This window comes from Crinia signifera, chromosome 5 (assembly GCF_055691185.1).
Source record: "Crinia signifera chromosome 5, ASM5569118v1, whole genome shotgun sequence".
In the NCBI taxonomy this organism is placed as follows: domain Eukaryota; kingdom Metazoa; phylum Chordata; class Amphibia; order Anura; family Myobatrachidae; genus Crinia; species Crinia signifera.
The window spans coordinates 210233312-210256151 of NC_139221.1; the positions used below are offsets into that span (position 1 = coordinate 210233312).

General features: G+C 44.0%; 1 protein-coding gene across 1 annotated transcript in view; it reads right to left on the reverse strand.

Moving 5' to 3' along the window:
- Positions 1–22840, reverse strand: part of EEPD1 (endonuclease/exonuclease/phosphatase family domain containing 1) — a 122369-nt gene that overhangs the window by 24549 nt on the left and 74980 nt on the right. Inside the window, exon 3 of the mRNA XM_083188494.1 lies at positions 1599–1709. Within this exon, the coding sequence (XP_083044620.1) occupies positions 1599–1709 (111 nt within the window). The remainder of the gene's footprint in view (positions 1–1598; positions 1710–22840) is intronic.

Consider the following 22840-nt stretch of genomic DNA (forward strand, 5'->3'; position numbering starts at 1 on the left):
AGTGGGATGCATGGCTCAGGTGATTTCCTTTCTGGCTGCTCTTTCTTCCTCACTGCCCTGCTCTGCCCACCTACCCTGCCTTTGACGCTAGCTCCAGACCCTACAGTGTGTGGCCAGTTAATATGAGTTGGACCCGACTGTGGGACCAGCCCTGCACCCTTCTCACCTCCCACTTTATATATATTTATCCCCCACATTGAGTCACTCTAGCACCCATCTCGTGGCAACCTCCCCATTCACACTGGTTTCAGTTGAAAATGTACCCTGTAAAGTCTCATTAGCCTCCATGCACAGCCTCACCCATGGTGTGAGCCATGAGTGGATCCTGTACCTTCCTATTTTGCAAGAAGCTAAGTCACTCACATGTTAAGTATGTGGTAGAAGTATATTTATTATAAAGGTTGTGTGGGCAAAACTCCCCAAAACTTTTTTTTCAAGGGGATACCCTAAGAATATTAGAGGTTCTGCAGAAGATATCTTTGATACCTGATGTGCTTTCTCTATTTCTAAATGCAAAGACAGACAGACAGACTGACTGACTATATCTTTCGCTGTTATTAGGTAGGTGAGAAACATTCAGTAATTTAGGAGTGGCGAAATGAAATTACAGTATATCTCACTTTCTTCCCCCTTTCCCCAATCACACGATAGAAAAACATGTTTACAAATATTGATTGTAAATTGGGTGAAATTGGGTTTATAGAATATATTTGCCTTTTGTTAAAAGCACATTTTCCTGCCCTATCCCTTATCTCTAGATACAGGTGTAAGTGCCAGGATCACACATGTTTGAATATGTACATAAAGGGGCAAAAGTGTGTGTGGGGGTGGGGCGGGGGGTTGAACTGAGTACCACCACCTGCAATGGTGAGGTGTCTTCAACCTCCACCGTGGCCCTGGACAGACATTCTAACAGAAAAACACTATAGTTTGCAGGGGGTGCCAAAAACCCTACCACTGGCCCTGGCTCTGCCTAATGGGGGGAGGGGGGAGGAGATTAGGTGGCAGAGGGAAATGAGTTCCCCTACCTCTGCAGGACCACTTTAAGCCCTGGTTACATATGCATACAGACACTGTACTGCCACACAACATACACAATGCTAATTGACTTAGTAGTAGTCACGCTGTGCTATTCCCTATAGCAGGCATTCCTAACAACGGTCCTCAAGGCACACCAACAGTGCAGGGTTTGTAGATATCCAGGCTTGAGCACAGGTGACTTAATTAGTATCTGAGAGATTCTGATTAAACCATCTGTGCTGAAGCCTGGATATCACTAAAACCTGCACTGTTGGTGTGCCTTGAGGACTGTGGTTGGGAATGCCTACCCTATAGTATGTAATAAAACTTTGGTAGAGATCTTATATGGAAAAAAATTGATTCCAAATGGACACAAAATTAATTTCACCACTTCCAACCTAAGGTGGCTCAGCTGCACATGACTCTGAAAAGAACAGCCGGATAACTAAGCTTTGCCAAAAACTGATCAGAATAATAACACTGGTGTGATGATTGCCAAAACAAATGAAAACCGACTCCCATACAGCTGGGAAAATTTCCTTGAACTAGAAAACAGCAGCAATGGGAATGTCACATACCTCACTTGGGCTGGACGATGGCTTTTCAGAAACAATGCACTTCCATGATCCTTTCACTCCTTTCCACTTACGAATGTTAGGCAGAGAAGGCTGGTTTAATTCTGAGCAAAACTGTAAATATAAACAAAGATCCTGTTATGGTTTCCTCACCCTTACTAGACATTAGATTATTTTGAATCCTAATACAATGTTAAGGGCCAGATATATCAAGCTTCAGTGATAAAATGGAGAGTGATAAACAACCAGCCAATCAGCTCCTTAGTGTCATTTATCAAACCCAGCCTGTAACATAAATGTTAAGCCTTGTACACACAGGGGAGATATATTGCTCAGCCATATATTGCTGAGCAATATATCGCTCAGTTTCTCCTTTTCATCAGCGACCAGAGATGGTCGCTGATGAAAAAGAAACTGCCGGGGGAGCCCGGCAGTGGTAATCAGCTAGTCGCAGGAGCATGTTCCTGCGACCAGCGATCACCACAGGGGCAAAAACGGGAGCGCGCACCCGGCGATATATCGCCGGTGCACACTCCCATTGCGGGCAATATGGTCGCTCAGCGACCATATTTCCCGCGATTTTGCACAAAATCGCCCCCCGTGTGTACGCACCATTAGGAGCTGATTGGCTGGTTGTTTATCTCTCTCCATGTTATCACTTTTTGAAACTTGATACATCTGGCCCAAAGGGAGATATTTAAAATGACTGTTATTTGCAGGTTAGTTGCTACTTCATCTCTCACAATTTAAGGGGCAGATTTAACAACCAGTGATATTCTTGTTATCACTAGTTACGATTGATAAATGGTGCTCCAACCAATCAGTGTGTGTCCTTTTTTTAAACACATGACAGCTAATTGTCTGGAATACCATTTATCATTGGTAACCAGTGGTAACAAGTATATCATTTGTTGTTAAATCTGTCCATAAATCTGCTAAATCTGAATTGTATCAGAACAGGGTGTATCCTATGACAATATAACTTCAAGTGTTTAGTGTTGCGTAATCATCTGTATGTATTTACTGTATAGGTCATCATCCATAGCAAGTTGGGACTGATAGCATGACATACTGTATGTGACCATACACAAGAACAAATCAAACTGAAACCATGGATTATTTACGGACATGGATACAAACAAATCTGTTCAATTTAAAGAAAACCCTACATGGATTTGTCTGACAGCTTCAGTGGCAATATTTCTGACCACAGGAATGGGACTATGAATATTCAGTTGCCTGAGGAGCCAGCTATAATTGTAAATTTCTAGTTCACTAACAAGGATGTGATAAACTAGTACGGTGTGACGAATACTATAAATAGGCAAACAATCCAGTTTTAATTATTTTTACAATTTTCACACAGAAACCATGAGATCTTTTGTAACAAGAACAATGAAACAATTGTTTTGTCATATATTTGCAACATGTTGATGCCTCCAGTACCTTTTGCCTGGGATATCTGCCAACCAATAGAGCCCAATCATGACAATAATGTACATTTTTTTAATAACAAGGTTAAATCAGCGAAGATCAGTTGTGATAATTTAACAACGAAATAGTCAATGATCCTGGGTGATAATGTCTTTACAGCTTTCGCCGGTGAGTCTTTGCAGATATGTGCAGGCATTAGCAGGTTTACCAATGCTCTGGTACTAAGAGTCCATGGGGTAGATTTATTAAGCTCTGTGAAGTGATAAACTGTCTGTTTTTTTATCACCGGCCAATCAGCTCCTACCTGTCATTTTTCAAACCAAGCCTGCAACTTCACAGGTACGAGCTGATTGGCCGGTGATAAAAACCAGACCGTTTATCACTTCACCGAGCTTAATAAATCTGCCCCCATATCTGGGCACTGGGTAACCTGCAAAACTGTAAAAATTAACAAAAATATGTGCACTGATGCAGTTTGCAATGCCTCTTGGGCAGCTGATCAGATAGGTCCAACAGAGTTCATAGAATGCAGTGATATGGAAGCTGGCATCTGAGAATCAGCTGAGCATGCCTGTCACATTAAATGCGCCGGCTTTTAGACCCCACCAGGGCTTAAATTGGTCATGCAGAGGTGGGGGAACTCATTTCTCTATGCTGCCTAATTACCCCCCCTACCCTCCCCCTATTAGGCAGAGACAGGGCCAGTGGTAGGGTTTTAGGAATCCCCTGCAAACTAGAATGTTTTTCTGTGAGAATTACTGTGAAGGGCAAATGTGGAGGTTAAAATGTTCCACCTCACTATTAGAGGTGGTGAAACTCAGTTCCACCCCGTTCCCCCTCACTTTAACCCCTGGACCCCACCAGCCACGATTAACAGCATCATTAAGCACAATTAAAGAGCCAGTCTTGCACAGCAAATCTATCCTGTCTTGGTAGATGTGAAGAGCTTGAGGAATGAGAAGACAGGGAATCATATGACAATAGAGGTACTACAAAATGTTGTTTGACATGGCAAGAAGAAATCACCTTGAGCAAGACAGCTTTCATAATATGAAGTTCAACACGATCTTCGAGAAAAACCAGGTAAGCCAATCTATGGGATGTGCCTCAAACTCACATACCCTATTGGCCAATTGCAAGGCCATTAAGAGCACTGTCTTTCATGATAAAAACTTGAAGTTCACCACCTCAAGGGGTTGGACAGAGGTGCTGCTGTTGGGTTCTGCCTGCAGAATTGTGGTTTCTGGGAGCATTTCCAGCTGGTGTAATCAGCTGGACTGGGCTATTCTCAGAATGCCATTCCCAGCTGCAACACATACTGATAATTGAGGGGCCTGTCTCTGTGTGCTGCAGGGATTGGCTGGTTCTGGTTTTCAAAAGCTGCATTTGCCCTGAGCTCAGGGCCAGTTTCCTCAACCTTGCCTGATGTGCTGTACCTTGCCTGTGACCTGATTCCTGTACCTGTGACCCGTGACCTGTTACCTGTACCTGTACTTGATTCCTGTATCTGTAACCTGATACCTGTTCCTGATCCTGTTTAATACAGTGTTTCAACAGCCATCCTGCCTCCATTGACTCTGAAGCTGGGTACACCTCTATACAATCCCTGTTTTCTTGCATCCGTTCGACCGACCGTAGACGCATCGGACCATCTACAAGCAACAGCCGATACGCGCGTACACACCTGTACAATTTTACTTGCGACGTCCAATGTACTCCCGTCCAAACAGTCGCAAGAAAAAGATTGTAACACTGTACACACTCTCTCGATTGTCATTGCATGATGGTTAACACCCCTGTTACACAGGTACTTGTAGTGCCACGTAAAAAGATGTAGTCAGCCGGCAGGGTGACTAGAGACAGACATACAGCAAATAGCCGGGTTGCGCGTCTAGATGTAGTCAGCCGGCAGGGTGACTAGAGACAGACATACGGCAAATAGCTTGGGTGCCCGTCTAGATGTAGTCAGCCGGCTATTTGCCATATGTCTGTCTCTAGTCACCCTGCCGGCTGACTACATCTAGACGGCCAGATACACTGTTCTTCAGAACGGTTTGCCGGACTTAACTTATTACGTGGCACTACAAGTACCTGTGCAGCAGGGGTGTTAACCATCATGCAATGACAATGACAATCGAGAGAGTGACTACATGCTGTGCTGTAGGAGAGATCATGCAGCTATGGAAAGCCCACGTGGGCCTTCCAGCTTTGGCAGTATAGTCGCAAGAACGGCCAGCATATCGTTCGACCGTGCGTACACACTGCACTTTTGTTCCGAAATGGGCCCGGCCTGTCGGATGAAAATGAAACACTGAACCTTCGACCGACCGAGTATGGACGGACAAGACCGTTTTTGCCCGTTTATCGCTCGTACAGTGGGAGTCGGGATACCCTACACACCTATACAACTGAACGTCTGTCCGACCCAGAACGGCCCGAGGATTGTATATATGTGTACCCAGCTTTACTCCAGCAAGTATATTTCAATTAGTCTTGCAGTCCACTGGGACTCCTAACAGGATCAAGTGATGTTGATATAAAATAAGACAGAGATCTGAACTTTCAACAAGCCCAAACGGAGCTATGAACTTTCAACAAGCCGAAAACGGGTACCCGCATCCAAATCCACCTGTAAGAACAGGAGGAGGTGGGAAAGATAGAAATACAAAGTACAGTAGGGAATCCACACCGTTAACACTATTCCACATAAAACTTCCATATACTGTTATAATGGATAACCCTTTGTTTGTACTCAAAGCATGTGGGGATAACTATCTTCTGAACAGAGTAGGGGAAGCGGTTCTATGTACCACTGCCATGTGCTTGCCAGTCATGCAGAGGGCCATGGAGACTCGGACACAAGCTGCATGCAGCTGCTGTAAATTCCATAGGATTTGTATGACTAGGTGGCCAGGGAACCGGACACCAGCCTCAGGAAGCAGTGGTGGGTCCCTGTGGTGGCTCCCACTAGGAAGGCAGATGGGGGCAGTGAAATGGCTGCCTGTCCTCTTAATATATGAAAAAATAAAATTAAATAAAAACTAAAGAGAATAGCCCAGGGTGACCAGCTCACTTGGGCACATTTCTAAAACTGAGGATGCCTGGGCATAGAGAAGAAGGAGCCAGGCACACTTCTAAAAGTTTAAGTGCCGGCTCCTACTAAAGCACATTAGTAGGAGCACTGACCACTGTATATAAAGCTTTGAAGACACAAAAGCACATGAGACAGAACTGAAGTCCTTTCTCTCATGGTTAATTTAATACATAAATGCCTTATAAAGCATACATTTAAGGATACATGAATACAGTGCAAGTTAGGGTACTTGTGTATTATCTGGGCGCCCGATTTTTTCATTGCATGCCACTACTTAAGGCATGCGATGGGATGCTTCATTGTAAAGACCCGATTTTTAATTGTATAGTCACCCATGGGTGATTTCATACCCCCACTATCCAACTACGCATGGTGTTGATTTAATATAGTGTGGCGAGCCCGAAGCGTGGCGAGCGGACGCGGATTACTTTACATGTATACTGTGTCCGCTCGCCACGCTTCGGGCTCGGTGGCTCACTGCGCTCGCCACACTATATAAAATCAACTCCATGCGTAGTTGGATAGTGGGGGTATAAAAACACCCATGGGTGACTATACAATTAAAAATCGGGTCTTTACAATGAAAAATCGCATCGCATGAATTGTATGCCACTATATTGCATGTGATGTGATGCAATACAATGAAAAAATCGGCGCCCAGATATTACACAAGTACCCAAGTTAGTTGCATTTTCATGTGATGTTTTCATTGTTTAGATCTTAAACTGCAAAATTATGGGCAGATTATTTTGTGGTTGTGTTTACAAAGAACGTGACATGGAGGTGCACAATGAAATGCAAACAGAAACAAGTAGATGCAATTATTATAGTCTTTAAATTACGGATCTACTAGTTTTTGCTTTGGTAAATGACCCATTATACTTCAGCAGGGCCGGATTAAGGTCTGTGGGGGCCCTGGACAACAAAAATTGTGGGGGTCCTCCTCACCACCAGACTGATCTATTCAGCAGCGTAATATGTGGTCATTACATGCCAAGCACACATAGTATGGGTGACACACACACACAATAATATATAAAGTAAACCTCTGGCTGCCAGTGCCTTGGACCCCTGTCAGCAGCCAATAACTGCATGTGCCACATAGCACATCACCTGGACTAGGATTGGTGCCACTTCCTAATGGCCGGTCCAGCATGCCTGCCGGTCGCTGCCGGTCACCCCCGCGCATAACGGGTTATAGCAGAGCTGCCAGGTTGCTAACGCCAATACAGCTCAACTTCTCCTCATGGCACCAGTCGCTCCGCTCCCTCCAGAGGTGTATGTACCAGTCTCTCTCTCCCTTCGCTGTCGCTGTGTAACTGTTTAATGCTACCTGCACTGCGTTCACTGCAGCGGATTAGCAGTGGCGGGGTCCCTGTGGCGGATGGGAACTAGTGGATGCTAACTAGTTTCCATCCACCACAGGGACCCCGCCGCTGACTGTCCACCCGCCGCAGGGACCCCCTGCCTGCCCCAGACTACCCAGACCCAGCTGCCGTCCACCCACCCACCCACCGACTACCCGCCACCACCGCAGACTGGAGTGTGGGGGCAAATGGGGTTTTTTGGGGTTCAGTCGCACTAAGCCTTAAGAGTTGAGGTGTAGATATATGTGTCAGGCCCCCTGTAAGTACAGATAGTTTTGATTGGATGTCAATCAGGAATCAGGGGTGTGCTACCACGGACAAGTGATCACAGAGAGGTTGGGGAGAGAGTAAAGTTTGGAATGTGGGGGCCCTGATGTGTGCCTCTGTCGCCCGGTGGTGTATCCGCCACTGTGACATACCACTAGTTAGTATTTTCTGTTCGAGATCTAAACAGGTGCATCATCTAAGAGCTTCAGATCTCATCCCGTATGTTTTAAGGGGATCTACTCTACACTTTGGCGGTTCTCTGATGAATGTAATCTAAAACACATGTAATCTAAATCTGTACAAATGCCATTGTCATAACATCACACAATATTTTACAAGAAATATGAGGAAAGCAGGGCCAGATTAACAATGAGGCACATGAAACTTCAATTTCAGACCTCCACATAACAGCATGCCATTCATCTTGACAGCATGATGATGACTAACCACCAACTGCCCATGCAGTCAAACATAAATCATTAAAGTATTAAAATTGCTTGAGGTCATACTTCTAGTTTTTTTTATACATTTACATATTTATGGGTATTTATCAAAGCTTGTAGAGAAATAAAATTGTGAGTGATAAAGTGCCAGCCAATCAGCTTCTGCCTTACACTTTACAGGCTGTGTTTATAAAATAAAAGGATTGGTTGGTATATACTACGTGCTGGCGTACCTGATTGCTTGACTGCGAATTCCCAGGCCGGGCATTTATTGATAGACTGCACAGGCATACGGATAGTAGCGTGCAGGCATGTTGATTTACAGAAAGCTGGGTAATAACCAGCCATTTTCTGAGATTGTCAGGGAAATGCAGGTGTGCCCAGGCTCTTTAGGGTCAGGTGTGTTATGTTAGCTCCGGCCCCGATCCAACTGTTCTATTGCTGCTGCCAAGCTACGCTAATCGCCACTCCAGATTTTTTTCGCAGGCTACGCTAAGCAATCTGGCGGCGCTGCATTCAACTGATCGCAGGGTTCTGCAATTAAGCAGAGCAGTGATCAGGTCCGAGTAACCCCCTTTATCTCTAAATGTTCTCTCCCTCCAAGCTTTGATAAATTTCCCCCTTAGAGAGACAGTGGGGCTGATAGTTTGTAGAAGGTATACACACCCGCATGTTGTTGGCCACACCCACTGATCTCAGCTCCTTCCCTTCTCACAATAGGCCCTTGAACATTTTTAGCCTCGGGGCCATGTAACACATAAAGAATTATTTATGGAAATACATTATTATTAAGTGTAGAAATGTTGGATATTTACACTTTTGCCCAGTGGCCTCTAAAGATTTTTACATGGCGTCAAACATGCACTTTCGTGGCAGGTCATTACAGTGTTCCGGTGAGAAGAAAGGAATATTAAAGTACATATTGAGCGTGTATTGTAACATAAACACACCTTTATATACACCAAACAATGTTTGTCATTACATATATTTTCTCTTATCTTTAGTCCTGGAAGACAATAGGGATTAAATATTAATGGGCTCAATAACAGTGTAACTTGGATGTTCTTCCGTGCTTGTATATTTAGCTATTGATTGTACAGTGTAACACAGTGGAATTAGATGATACTTACAAATTGCGAATTAAATGCAATTTAAAACCCAGCTAAACAAAGCAACCTAAGGTTATGTGCCTTGCTGAGTGGGATGCCTTGTTTTACTGTATATGCTGAAAACACATGGGGGGAAATTTACTAAGAATACGAATACGATTGTTTGTATTCGTATTCTTAATATGAATGAATACGACTGCATGCAGCTGTTTTAGCCGTATTCAAATTCGTGTTCCGATGGGAATTTACAAAGCAGTCAAATATGACTGCTTTTGTAATGCCCAATGTCGTATTCATTCGTATTGATTCGTATTAGCGGCCGTATATATTGCCGCTAATACGAATTCGTACAGGCAGTCTGCACAGATCAGTCAGATCCGTGCAGGCTGCAATGTGTAAAAAAAAAATAGAAAAATAAATAAATTACGGCGTGGGGTCACCAGCACCAGGCTGAAAGAGCCGGGGCTGGTATTAAAAATCATGAAACCAACCAGATAGGGTTTCCCCGATTTTTTAAAACCAGCCCCAGGCTCCAGGGCCAGGGCTGGTTGCCAAAATACGGGGGACAAAATTACTTTTAATTTTAAATAGTATTTTAAGAACCAGCCCCAGACCCAACCAGCAGGGTAATGCCACAGCCAGGGGGGAGACTTTTTATACAAGTTCCCCCGGCCAAAGCATTACCCTACCGACCAGTCAGCCTGGCCAGGGGTCCTGGGGAAGTGGGGACCCCCCCAATAAAGGGGTCCCCCCTCCAGGACTTACCTGACCAGGCTGAAGCCTGGTTCTGTCCTTGATGCCGCTGGGCGGTGGGCATCGAGCTGATTGGAGTGTAAAAAATAGAATAATAAACTATTGTTTTTTCTTTTGAATGGTGATTCCTATTCGTATTTTCCGATGGCGTAAACATTTGTATTTGTAAATACAAATACGAATGTGTCAAAAATACGAATACGAATGTGTATTTTTGGCATGGTAAATGCCAAAAATACGAATACGCCTAAAACAAAATTGTATTTCACTATGCAAATACAAATTTTTTAGGCATATTTGCCTTAGTAAATTTCCACCATTGTATCATGAAATATTCAATAATATGTATAATTTAAATTATTTGGATAATTGAAAGTTTTATATTACACAGTAACCATGTTACCTAAAAAAAAACACATGCAACATATTTCATTGTTAGTTTATCTTTTACAAGGGAGTCTTGAAGTATTTAAATTTACAATTGCATAGAAGTGTAGTATTGGTCCTAGCAGGGCGCCCACTAAGCTATTTGCTTAGTGGGCTATTCTGCGTAGTGAAATTGCATCGCACATCGCATCGCATGGCTTTTTGTGCCTTGCGATGCGTGCGATGCAATGTGCAATGCGATCTCAGTAGTTAATTTAGTTAATTTATTCACTGCACCCTGAGTGAAACCGCACATTGCATCGCATGGCCCTTTTTTGTGGTGAGAGAAGTGAGATTTGATCTCAGTAGTTCATATGGTAAAACTCCTAAAACACCACCACTCTAAACGTCACCCCCGAAGCGTGTAATTACTTTACATGTATTCCGAGTCTGCTCACCACGCTTTGGGCTCGGTGGCTCGCTGCGCTGGCCACACTATATAAAGTCCACTCCACGCCGACGTGGATAGTGGGGGTATGAAAAGGTCGGAGGACGCGTTCTGCCGCCCCTCACGGGGCTCGCTGCGCCCGACACGCTTCGGAGTGACGTGGAGAGTGGTGGTGTTTTAGGTGTTTTACCATATTAACTACTGAGATCGCATCTCACATCTTATGCGATGCGATTTCACTACGTTAGCGTATGTAGGAAATCTGGGCGCCCTGCTAGGAACAAGTACCAATGTATTTATAGTCCAAAATAAATAATAAACCCTACAATAATCTCCTTCCCTATTTCACATTACTGGAAATATCAGATTAAGAAAAGCTGGTGTGGATTTTGGCCCTCATTCTGGTTCACACGCAAAGCTGAGAAATTTGCAGCTTTGTGTGTGCTTTAAACGCCGGCCACTACCCGCAAGAACACCGCGCCCACCTCACACGCCAAGTTGGATGCAAATGGATGTTTAGCCGACGTCAGCTGCCCACCCTCAGCAATCACGTCTTCACCAAACTACCCAGGGAATGCTCAGCGTTTTAATGGGGACACCCACGAAACACTGGGCGTTCCATGGGTGCAGCCCCTCGCTTTTATATTTTATGGCTGTTATAATGTTTAGTACCTGAAGTCACCTTGCGGCCCACTGATATGCCATATAAGATTTACAGTAATGGTAACTTGCAGCATAAATCCTACTTTACATATCCACTAGAAGGTGACTTTGTGAAGTCAATGAACCCAGATTTTAAACTGGATTCATCTGTCTCTTCTTGAAAAACATTTAGAAACAAGCGATAAAAGTGTTTCAGTCCTATGTGGCCTTGCTATTTATAACACACACAAACATACAGTACATTATCACATATTTCATAATAACATCCAAAACTGTACTGAAGTGTGTGGTCCTGCTTGCTTTGTCTACAGATGTGGCCTTGTACATCTATCCTCAATACGCCACACAGCGTGAGATGCCTGGCATCTCTTTTTGCTGAAAATGCATTGTGATGCTACTAGGTCACACCAGGAGACTGTGATGTTTAATTTCACACTTGTTTCACTTGCATATCTGTGTGTGACTGAGTCTGTATACAATGCACAATGGAACTTGGCATGGAAAAAGCCACAGCCGCTACTTTTTAGCGCTTTGGGGTAAATTTACTAAGATGGGAGTTCTATTGAAGATGGTATGTTGCCCATAGCAAATGCCGTGTCGCACACGGGATTAGGACACGGGTCCCATCCCCAGAGCAACACGGCATTGCGGTCTGAAAGTTCCGACACCGACACGGCATATTGCCGAGTCGGTGACGTCACATGGGGCGGAGCTGGGCGGCGGCGCGTCATCGGGGGCTCGGGAGGAGGCAGTACTTGGAGCTGACAGTGCTGCCTCCTCCATACTGTGAACGGGACACGGGTCGCTCGACCCAGGCACCCGTTCACACTGCACTTGCACGGGTCATAGCCGTGTTCAACCCTGGTCAATACCAGGGTTGAACACCCGTGTTGCTCGACCCATGGTGGCCTTTTCAGACCGCACCTTGACCCGTGTTGGGGCCGCAAGAACACGGCAATAACCCGGGTCTAGAGTGCGGTCTGAAAGCGGTATAAATAAGAAGTAGAATCTGATTTGTTTGCTATGGGTAAATTACCATCTTCAATAAAACCCCCATTCCCCTTTTATGCCTGAAAGCCGAGTCGCACCCGGCTTTTGACCCCTTTTACATGGTATTCTCACCCGGTATAATGCCGACACTGGAGGCGTGGCCTGAGCCAGCTCTGGGAGATGACAGCATCTCTAAACGCGGGCTTTACCCATTGCAGTGAATGGGTCCTAGGTCGGTTACCCATTTACACTGCACCGTGATCCGGGTTGAACACGGATCAGTGGAACGTTTGCCGGGTTAAAATCCTGGGTCACAAGACCCCAGTCGGAGTGTTTACACCACCTGCAAACGTGGGTTTACCGAGTTATTAGAGCTGGTGTCAAAGGGGTATTAATTTACCCCTTTATGTACAGATTCAAAAACTAAGTCCCACAAAGATATACAACTGTTGCATATCAAATTAATCACAGTCTCCTGATGCGTCCTAGTTGCATCACATTGCGACAAGACACATTTACGGCAAAAAAGCCGTGTAATGCAAGCAGAAGGCTCACAAGACCTAGCACCCGAGAGGGGCTGTTTGGTATGAGTGTAGCAATGATGTAGCTATAGTTCTGATGTAATAAAACAGATCAGCCACAAACTGTTTGTTTCTATTACATGGTAAGCCCCTAAAATAAAACACATCAATACTTTATTTCTCTAGCACCATTAAAAACAAAATTACCTTGAATTTTCTCTTAGTAATAAAAACACATCCCAGCTTCTAATAAAAGAATTGTGATTATATGCCAGAAAACCACATGCATTTGTTTCAAGGGCAACACTTAGATTACCTTCCCGTCACAATCAATGTGTACTACAATACATCTATGATGTCTCCCTAATGTCAGGAAGACCTGTCTGTGTGCCATCTGAAGTACCTCTCAGGGATCAACTTTGCACTTATGAAAAAATGAGCTTAGCCAATAATAAAATGCCTGCCAAAAAAATCTAAAACTAAAATTAGACTAAATATTACTTTTAGACATAGGAACATGTTCTCGAGTCAGTTTCCTTCAGCGGGGGGTTCTATTGTGCTACATTGCAGCAGTGCGGTTAGAAAAAAAAGTAGGTTTAAGGTGAAACACGTAACTAAATAGTGAGAGGGTAGGAGAGATCTCTAGCAGATGGGTCCCCACAAACTGAGCACTGTGAAACACTGGTGCATAATCACTACGTCTTTCATTGCATCAATGACTATAACATTTTTAAAAGCAGCAACTTGGGCCAACATGTGTGTTCAGAATTTACAACACTACCAGAATGGGTTGGGTATGGGACACTAGCAATTAGAATGCCGGCAGTCACATGACCAACAACGGCATCATGACACCTTGAATCCGGACACCTGGTGAGTAAGTAAATTAATCTTCTCCCAACCATAACTCTAACACAAGATATTTGTGGCCACACAGTTGGCCCCTGGCAGTACAAGAGAGCTGCAGTATGGGCTTTATTCAGGCCCGATCGCTAAGCAGCATTCTTTTGCTGCCTATCGAGTGGGAAAGTGCTGCCCTGCTACTCTCTAGGCCAAAAAATGGGTGACCTCCTAGCCCTCTGGAAGGTTAGGCAAGACTCCCTATTTTTCTTCAAAACAGTATGTGATGTCACCTCTGTGGTGTCATTAAAATGTGGAACAATATCAAAAAATCAAGAACACTATGAAAAATACATGACTCTTCTCTATAAATATCAACCCAACCTCAGTCAAAGCAGGCCTCTAAAAACCAGAACAAAGAGTACATTGTCTCCTCACAAATAGCTTACAGGTTTCATATATATGCAATGTGTCACTGGACCACCAAAAGTGACAAATCTGGCTTTATGTCAGTCAGAACAACAGGCAAAAACCTCAGGAGACTATTCACAAATTATTAAATCCCTCATGTGAATGGCAGCTATAAAGCTGTGGTGTACCTGCACAGAGGGAGAAACTTTTTCCATGGTATTTGTGTATTACTGAGGTGTGGTATGGTATGACTTTTGGGCAGTCATCGGGTGGACAATAATCATGTCAACATCAGAATGTCGACACCAGCTTGTCAGTGAATATGTCGGATGTATGTATGTATGTATGTAATGAACTATTGACAAACCATCCATGATGGTCTATTGTAGTGGTCTACAACCCAGGGCTGGTGCTAGGTTTCTTGGCACCCTATGCAAAACCTCTGAATCCCCTCCCCCCCCCCTGTCACTTACATGCACTCTGGATTAATAAAATACTCTTTAAAACGTGTGTGTATATATATATATATATATATATATATATATATATTCCAGTTACAGGGGTCGGCACACTCCTTTAACTCATCCAGTGCCTGGGGTGTCCATCCAATGGCTTGAAAAGCCAATCATAAACAGCGGGTATATATCAGAATGCACTCACAAGGACATCTTTAGATTATGCTTAAAAGAGTTTAATTTCTCACATGGGTTACAGCGACAGTTGTCAGGTCATGTGTCGACGTTTCGACCGCACTCCGGCGGCCTTCCTCAAGACACCACCAATATCGCCACCAGGGCTTGCTTGACCTGACAACTGTCGCTGTAACCCATGTGAGAAATTAAACTCTTTTAAGCATAATCTAAAGAAGTCCTGGTGAGTGCTTTCTGATATATACCCGCTAATATATATATATATATATATATATATATATATATATATATATATATAGCGGGGGATAGACCGGCACTCCAGCAGATAATAACAATAAACGGACCGGGGTGCAGACACCAAGAAACAAGTACAGGGGGGGTAGACGGGCGGCACTCTCTCGGATTTGCAATAAAGCGACACCAACAAGCAGGTGGGATAGTCGACGTTTCGGAAGTCACTCCTTTATCAAGACAAGAACAATACCCCACATAGGGGGGCTGCTAGCCACCAAACAAGTCCTCGAGTCAGATCCTGAGTATGCGGGTCCACCCGTTGAACTTTTCGTCCAGCTTCTTGAACTTACATTGACCAGGAATTTCTTCTGGTTCAATAAGGAATTCTTCTTACAGCGAACGGGGTGTGCCATGGGATCTCCCGTGGCACCCTCGTTCGCGAACGCCTATATGTCTGTGGTTGAGCAAATGTTGTTTTTTAATCAGCAGGTTGCCCCCAAGATTGCACTATATACGAGGTATATAGATGACGTCTTACTGTTTTGGCTGGGAACCGAAACAGAGTTCAGAGAATTGATGGGTGATATCAACAATCAAGATTGTCCCATCAAATTCACTTTCAGTATGAGCCAGACATCCATCCAATATTTGGATGTCCAGATATCTATTGAAAACCAACAAGTCATGACATCTATTTTTTCTAAGACCACAGACAGAAACACACTGCTGTGTGCCCAGAGTCACCACCCTCCAGCCCTGATTAGGGGATTGCCACTATCCCAACTCATCCGTGTCAAACGCATCACCAATAATACTGCGACTTTACCTACACAACTGTCTAATATGATGGACAGATTTAAACAACGTGGTTATGATGATACCACATTGGTGAATGCACGCAGAAAAGTTGATCTGCTTTCCAGAGATGATCTCTTGAAAAGGAAAAGCAAGGATCCTGACCATCTAAAAGATCGGATTGGATCGGATTGGATGGGTTAGGGATTACAATGATGCAGATAATATGATTACATCTGCATCTAAAAAATTGTGGCCTGTGATTCAACAAGATCGTGACCTGGTGAAACTGAGAAATACCACCATCATGCCATGCTATAAACGAGGCCGCAATGTACGTGACTGGGTGGTCCGTACTGACATCGCCAAGAGAATTCCTGCTCATACTCGTGTTAAGGAAGGTGGTTGCTATACCTGCACAGGGTGTACCACCTGTAGTGGGATGACAAACACCAAGTTCTTCTTTCACCCCCTTTCTGGCACCAAATTTAAGATCAGGCATCCCGTCACCTGTACCAGCACCCACGTGGTGTATATGATTAAATGTCCCTGTGGTAAATGCTATATAGGCAAGACTGTAAGAACTTTCCGAGAAAGAATCGCTCTCCATCGCTCGGCCATCAGAGCCGCGATTAATAAAAAAGACAATGACCAGCCTGTAGCCAGGCACTTTGTCCAAGAAAAACATAGCCTGGCTAGCTTACGATATGTCATTATCGACCATGTCCCCCTGGATCCGAGAGGCGGTGATCGGGCTAAGAAGTTGCTGCAACTGGAAATGTATTGGATTTATAAATTGGACACGATGAGACCGCAAGGTCTTAATGAACAGTTTTCATTTAATATTTTTCTTTAATCCAACTTTCAGTACCGCTGGCCCCTTTGATGATTGCCATTTGTATAACTGTTGCTTGTTTTTTCACACTGTGTTTAATATGTTCTGGTGTCCTACTATAAGCGTGTGTTTGTTTCTTTCAGAGCGCCCTGGAGATGGTTTCTTAGCAACCCTGATACACACTGGAGACGCGGTGGTGCGTCATCACGCAACACGCTGAAGCCGGAAGTACGGGGTAACCCGGAAGAGTGAGGGATGCGGACACCAATCTCCGGTGGAGCCTGGATTGGATGATGCACGCTGACATGGGGTACATAGGTATGTACATTTCTGTTGTTTTTTGTTCTTGTCTTGATAAAGGAGTGACTTCCGAAACGTCGACTATCCCACCTGCTTGTTGGTGTCGCTTTATTGCAAATCCGAGAGAGTGCCGCCCGTCTACCCCCCCTGTATATATATATATGGAAAAGGCTGGAGATGCGCTAGTCTTTTTAGCTTGTAAATGTTTTTGTACCACTACACCTGAGTGTTAGGGAGAAGATAGAGGTCACAGTCCTTTTCAGGTATCTGCTCCGTGGGGCACACTAGATCCTTACAATCTTTAGGACCGCTGCTTTCCAACTAGTATGGGAATCCCTGGATCCGTAGGGATTAAGACAATCTGTAGGAAAATGTAGAAGGAAGCGCTTCTTAGTGTATTAACGTTTTATTAAAAGGCAATCTGCCACTTTGTAAAAGTTTAAAAGAATTACAAAGACTCGTACCACACAATACATCAGTGTGGGCTTAGATACCACATGATATAAAAACACAATTTCCAAACGACACACGTCACCGTCAAAGATGTGGGGCTGGGGAACTCTCGCTGGTCACAGCGCGCTGGATCTGTAGGCTGGCTGCCACGATTTTTTCCAGGTCACAGCAGCTCTCCCTCCCATGGGCGTGCCTCACCAGACGCTTACCTGCACATTGATCACTGCACGGGAGAGGGAGAGCTGCTGTGACCTGGAAAAAATCGTGGCAGCCAGCCTACAGATCCAGCGCGCTGTGACCAGCGAGAGTTCCCCAGCCCCACATCTTTGACGGTGACGTGTGTCGTTTGGAAATTGTGTTTTTATATCATGTGGTATCTAAGCCCACACTGATGTATTGTGTGGTATGAGTCTTTGTAATTCTTTTAAACTTTTACAAAGTGGCAGATTGCCTTTTAATAAAACGTTAATACACTAAGAAGCGCTTCCTTCTACATTTTCCTACAGATACATATATATATATATATATATTACAAATAGCATAATATGTGATATATAAGTATGCAGTGCACAATAAATGAAACATAACTACAATACCGTGTCTCTGGGACAGGTACAGCTGCCAGCCAGGGAGCACATGGAGGGTGTCAGAAGTAGGAGACGAGGAGCTGCAAGGCAGGCCTGCAGCTTGTTACTTGAAGCATACTGTGTACGTACAGCACACAATTAATAGAAATAATTGCATAGCGCCCGCGCCTCTACCACATCCTTCACCAGCCTATACTCTGTGCTTGTGGCAGGCATGAGGTCTGACAGGCGGCTGCTGTTGGAGGTGCCCGCTGAACAAAAGAGCACCCTCTAGTGGCTGGCGCTCTAGGCAGCTGCCTAATGGTAGCGCCGGCCCTGCTCCCACCTGTAGCTCCCAAGCTATCGGTAGCTTATGGTCATAATTTAGGTAGCTCACCTAGCTGCAGTACTGCTGAGACAGTTAGGAGGAAGTGATCCAGTGGCAGTGTCCAGAACAGACAGGTGGTGGCTGCGTCTGTATCAGAGACCCTCAAATAACAACATCGATAGTGGGAGACAGAATGACAGCTAACACTCCACAGTGGAAAAGTCAATGGGAGTCACTGCGGGATGAAGAGGGGATCCACTGAAGAGCATCCGTGCTGCAGGCGGTGAACAGATCAACGTGGAGGGCCAAGGACTAGAAGTGGGTCAGATAGATATGCAGACCACTTAAAAAAAAAAAAATCTGGTTGTTTATCAAGTAGCTTTTCAAGAGATAAAAAAAAATTCTGAGTAGTTAACACCCCAATTAAAGTTGCCAACCACCGGTCTATTGGGTTCTTATTTTCTCCCAGCAGCTGCCAAGGTAGCTCCAGCGTCTTCTTCTGGCTCCAAATGGTCACATGAGGATCAGGCATCTGAGGATCAGTGTTCTGTACTTCTCCCCCTATCCTTAACACTAAACCTTAACTACACCCAAACACACTCCCTCACACCTTAAGTCTAACCTCCGCCAGCAGCCCTCCCGTCTGTGCCTATCAATTACTGTGTGCATCCTCCAGTTTCACTTGGAGACATTGCAGATGTGAACCTATTGGCAATTTAAGGATGCAAACCTGGTGCCTTTCGACAATTGGAGCCATGCTGATGTTCTGATGACAATACTGTGGTGTCAATTATTATATTTATCATTATGATTATCTTCATGTTTACTGTCAATTTATTAACCTGATATGTATTAGAAAGATTCGGCTTAGACTTGACTGAAACAGATAAAACTTTATTATAACCTTCCATGTATTTTCCCATACACTGAAAGGGTGGTCACAAGCTCGGATATAGGGGTTGATTATAAAGAAGTGAAAAGAGTGATGTACATCAGTAAATAAGTTGCTTGAGGTAGTACTTATTAAGAAATTATATAAAATGATAGGTAGATGCTGATTGGTTGCTAAGGATAACGTCTCCACTGATCCCCACTTTTTATTGTTTGTTACATTTGGGTACAATATCCTGGCGGACAGGACTCAATGGTAAAATCTCAACAGTGGAACCCTGATGGTCACAACCCGACCAGTGAGTGTTTAAAACCTATCCATCCCCTTCTGCAGCTTAACCCTAACCACCCACTAGCCATAACCCTCCCCCTAGTGCCTAAAGGCCGCCATACTCTATGCGACCTCTCTAATGCTCTATTAGCAGCCCAGGATCGCGTTCCTTGCTGCCGAGAGGGGGTCTGAGTCAATTTAAAAAAACGAATTAAAAAAAGTTTGACAAACCTCTGCCTTAGACATTCTATTTGAAAGAATTATATTCTTTTATTGCCTATACATTTTCATAAAGTATGAATTTTTTTTTTTTAAATGTAAAGCTATGACTGAAAAAAATATATAAAAGCATTCCTTCAAAAATAAGCTGTTATTGGCAGAAAGACAAGGCCATAGCACTTGTATTGTAAATATTACATAACTTTAAACTGAGATGTCATTGCGATTATGAAAACATACAGTAAGCTCATGTAAAATGCAAGTAACCCATCCGACCTGCCACTTAATCTTTAAAATAGACGATTAGGAAGGTAAATCTTATTACATATTCAAGTGACTCAACAAGATCCTATTTTCCCTCCTGAAACAGAGCCTTGAGAACAGCTCCTTGTGAACATGCAAACAATGGTTGGCTGGAGGTACGGAGGTCACCCTCTCTTGGCAAGCTTTGTTTCACTGGGGTCTCTGCCAAAAGGTATGTTTAGTTTTCACCCTGAGCAGCTGTGAAATCCAAACCACCACCAAGCCCGACAACAGATTAAAGGGGCACTGACAGATTTAACCTTAATAACAAAAAACACTGGATTGTTCGTTTATTTTGATGTTGACTTTTATGATCATTTTATTGAATGCAGCATTAAATCGTTATGTGTGATTAAAAAAAGACACATATAAAACATATTACATATGCACAGAGCTGTATAAATGATAAAATAAACGTAATACTTAAATATATCATATATTGTATTTCCATAATTTTAAAATAGAATGTTTTGTGCAGCAAAATAAAATGTATGTGCTTAGAATTGCATCTACAAATGAGGGATGTGCACATATTTAATAATCATTTTCCAATACAGTAAGATTCTGGAGAATAATAAGTACTGGGAGGCGAGAATGAGATGTAAATGTTTCCTTTATCTTTCTGAAAACAAGTAATGTACAGCATGAGTATTTTAATAAAGAAAAAAAATTATAATTCAGTATAACGATGTTCTGATGATTTGTGGTTTTTTTTTTAGGCACAAAGAGATTTCAAATAAATAAATAAATGTAACATTTTTCAAATCTACTACTACTGGATCAGTTACATGTACACTTTCTCAATATTTCACTTTTGTATTCTATGAACACTTGCAGATCTTACAGAAAGCTAAGTATTTTATTTTACTCCTAACTCAGGGCCTAGTTCAGCATAGATTGCTAATTAGAGAATTCGCAGTGGACTGTGTGGTGAAAGCCGCTGCCCAGTCTGAAAGAAAAAATGCCCTGGGCAAAATTGTTACTATTTCCCTTCGTAAATTTGCAATGTGTATGGTACGCATGCACAGTGAAGGGGTATGGCCTCGGAAAAGTGGGCATGGCTTTGCTAGAATGACACAATCACGGGCCATGCCTCCTGTATGCCATTACCGTGAGGCAGGGCCGGACTGGGACTAAAAATAGGCCCTGGTATTTAAAGTACACAGGCCCACCTTAGCTGCAGAAAAGGGGGTGTGGTCATGAAAAAGGGGGCATGTCCTTGAGTATAGTGTACCACACCATATACCCATTATGCAACAAAATAGTAGACCCCCTTATATTTGCCAATTACACATTATGCCACATGAAATGAGCCAAAATTCACAGTATGCCACATAGACTTAGCTGAAATTCACATTATGCTACACAGTTTGAGCCAAAATTCACAAATAGGGAGGGCAGGGACATTTACGGCGGGGATGTAGTGACAGCGGGGACCACTGGCGGATTCAGGGGGGGGGGGGCACCCGGGAACGTGCCCCCCTGTCATTTCAGACGTTTTTTTTTTTGCTGCCCGCTCCCCCGCTGTGCCCGCTCCCCCGCTGTGCCCGGCCGGGAGAGAGATGTGCTACTGTATAAAATTCACTTCTCCTGCTGGACCGCTAGCCAATGGGCGCTTGCGGTCCAGCAGCCATCAACTGGCGGCTGCTGGACCACGAGCGCCTATTAGCTAGCGGTCCAGCGGGAGATATGAATTTTACATAGGATAGGAGCACATTTCTCTCCCGGCCAGGCACACTGTGGAGCGGGCGAGCGGGGAGATGCGGGCGAGCGGAGCGCGGCGGGGTGGGGGGGCGTTCTGGCTGGCTGTCAGCACAGGCGGGGGTGCACACACAATCCTCCCACCCTACTGCACTCACCCTGCTGCAAGCACCCTCCCACCCTGCTGCACCCAAGAAGATTCAGTTGAGCATGAAGCCCCTTGGCATCGAGCATGTAGGTAAGTGGCACTTATGTGTCAAATGTGTAATGGGCATTATGGTGTGATATATAGTATGTAATGGGCATTACGGTGTGTTATATAGTATGTCATGGGCATTACGGTGTGTTATATAGTATGTGACGGGCATTACGGTGTGTTATATAGTATGTAATGAGCAGTACGGTGTGTTATATAGTATGTAATGGACATTACGGTGTGTTATAAAGTATGTAATGGGAATTGCGGTGTGTTATATTGTATGTGACGGGCATTATGGTGTGTTATATAGTATGTTATGGGGATTACGGTGTTATATAGTATGTCATGGGCATTGCTGTGTGTTATATAGTATGTAATGGGCATCATGTGTGGGCTTATGTGTAATTGGAATTACAAAGTTCACTAAAATGTGCAATGGGCATTACGGTGTGTGGTATAATGTTGGTCCATGCCCACTTTTAACTGAGCAGGAGCCTCACCTACTACAAATTGAGAGGGAGGGGGGGGGGGGGGCGCAAAACATGCCCTTGCTCCGGGCACCGTGGCACCTAGCTACACCACTGCCGCCGCCTTATAGGAGACAGACACTAGAGGTACTGCTATACAAGAGAAATTGGGTTGGGCTGAAGCGCTGCCTGGGTATACTAGATACAGTGAATAGAAAAAAGAGAAAGGGTGTATTTGGTGCATAAAATGTTTATTCCAGTAAATAACAAATAGTGCAAAATAATAATAAATAATAAATATAATACAAACTGGTGCATGGGGTGCAA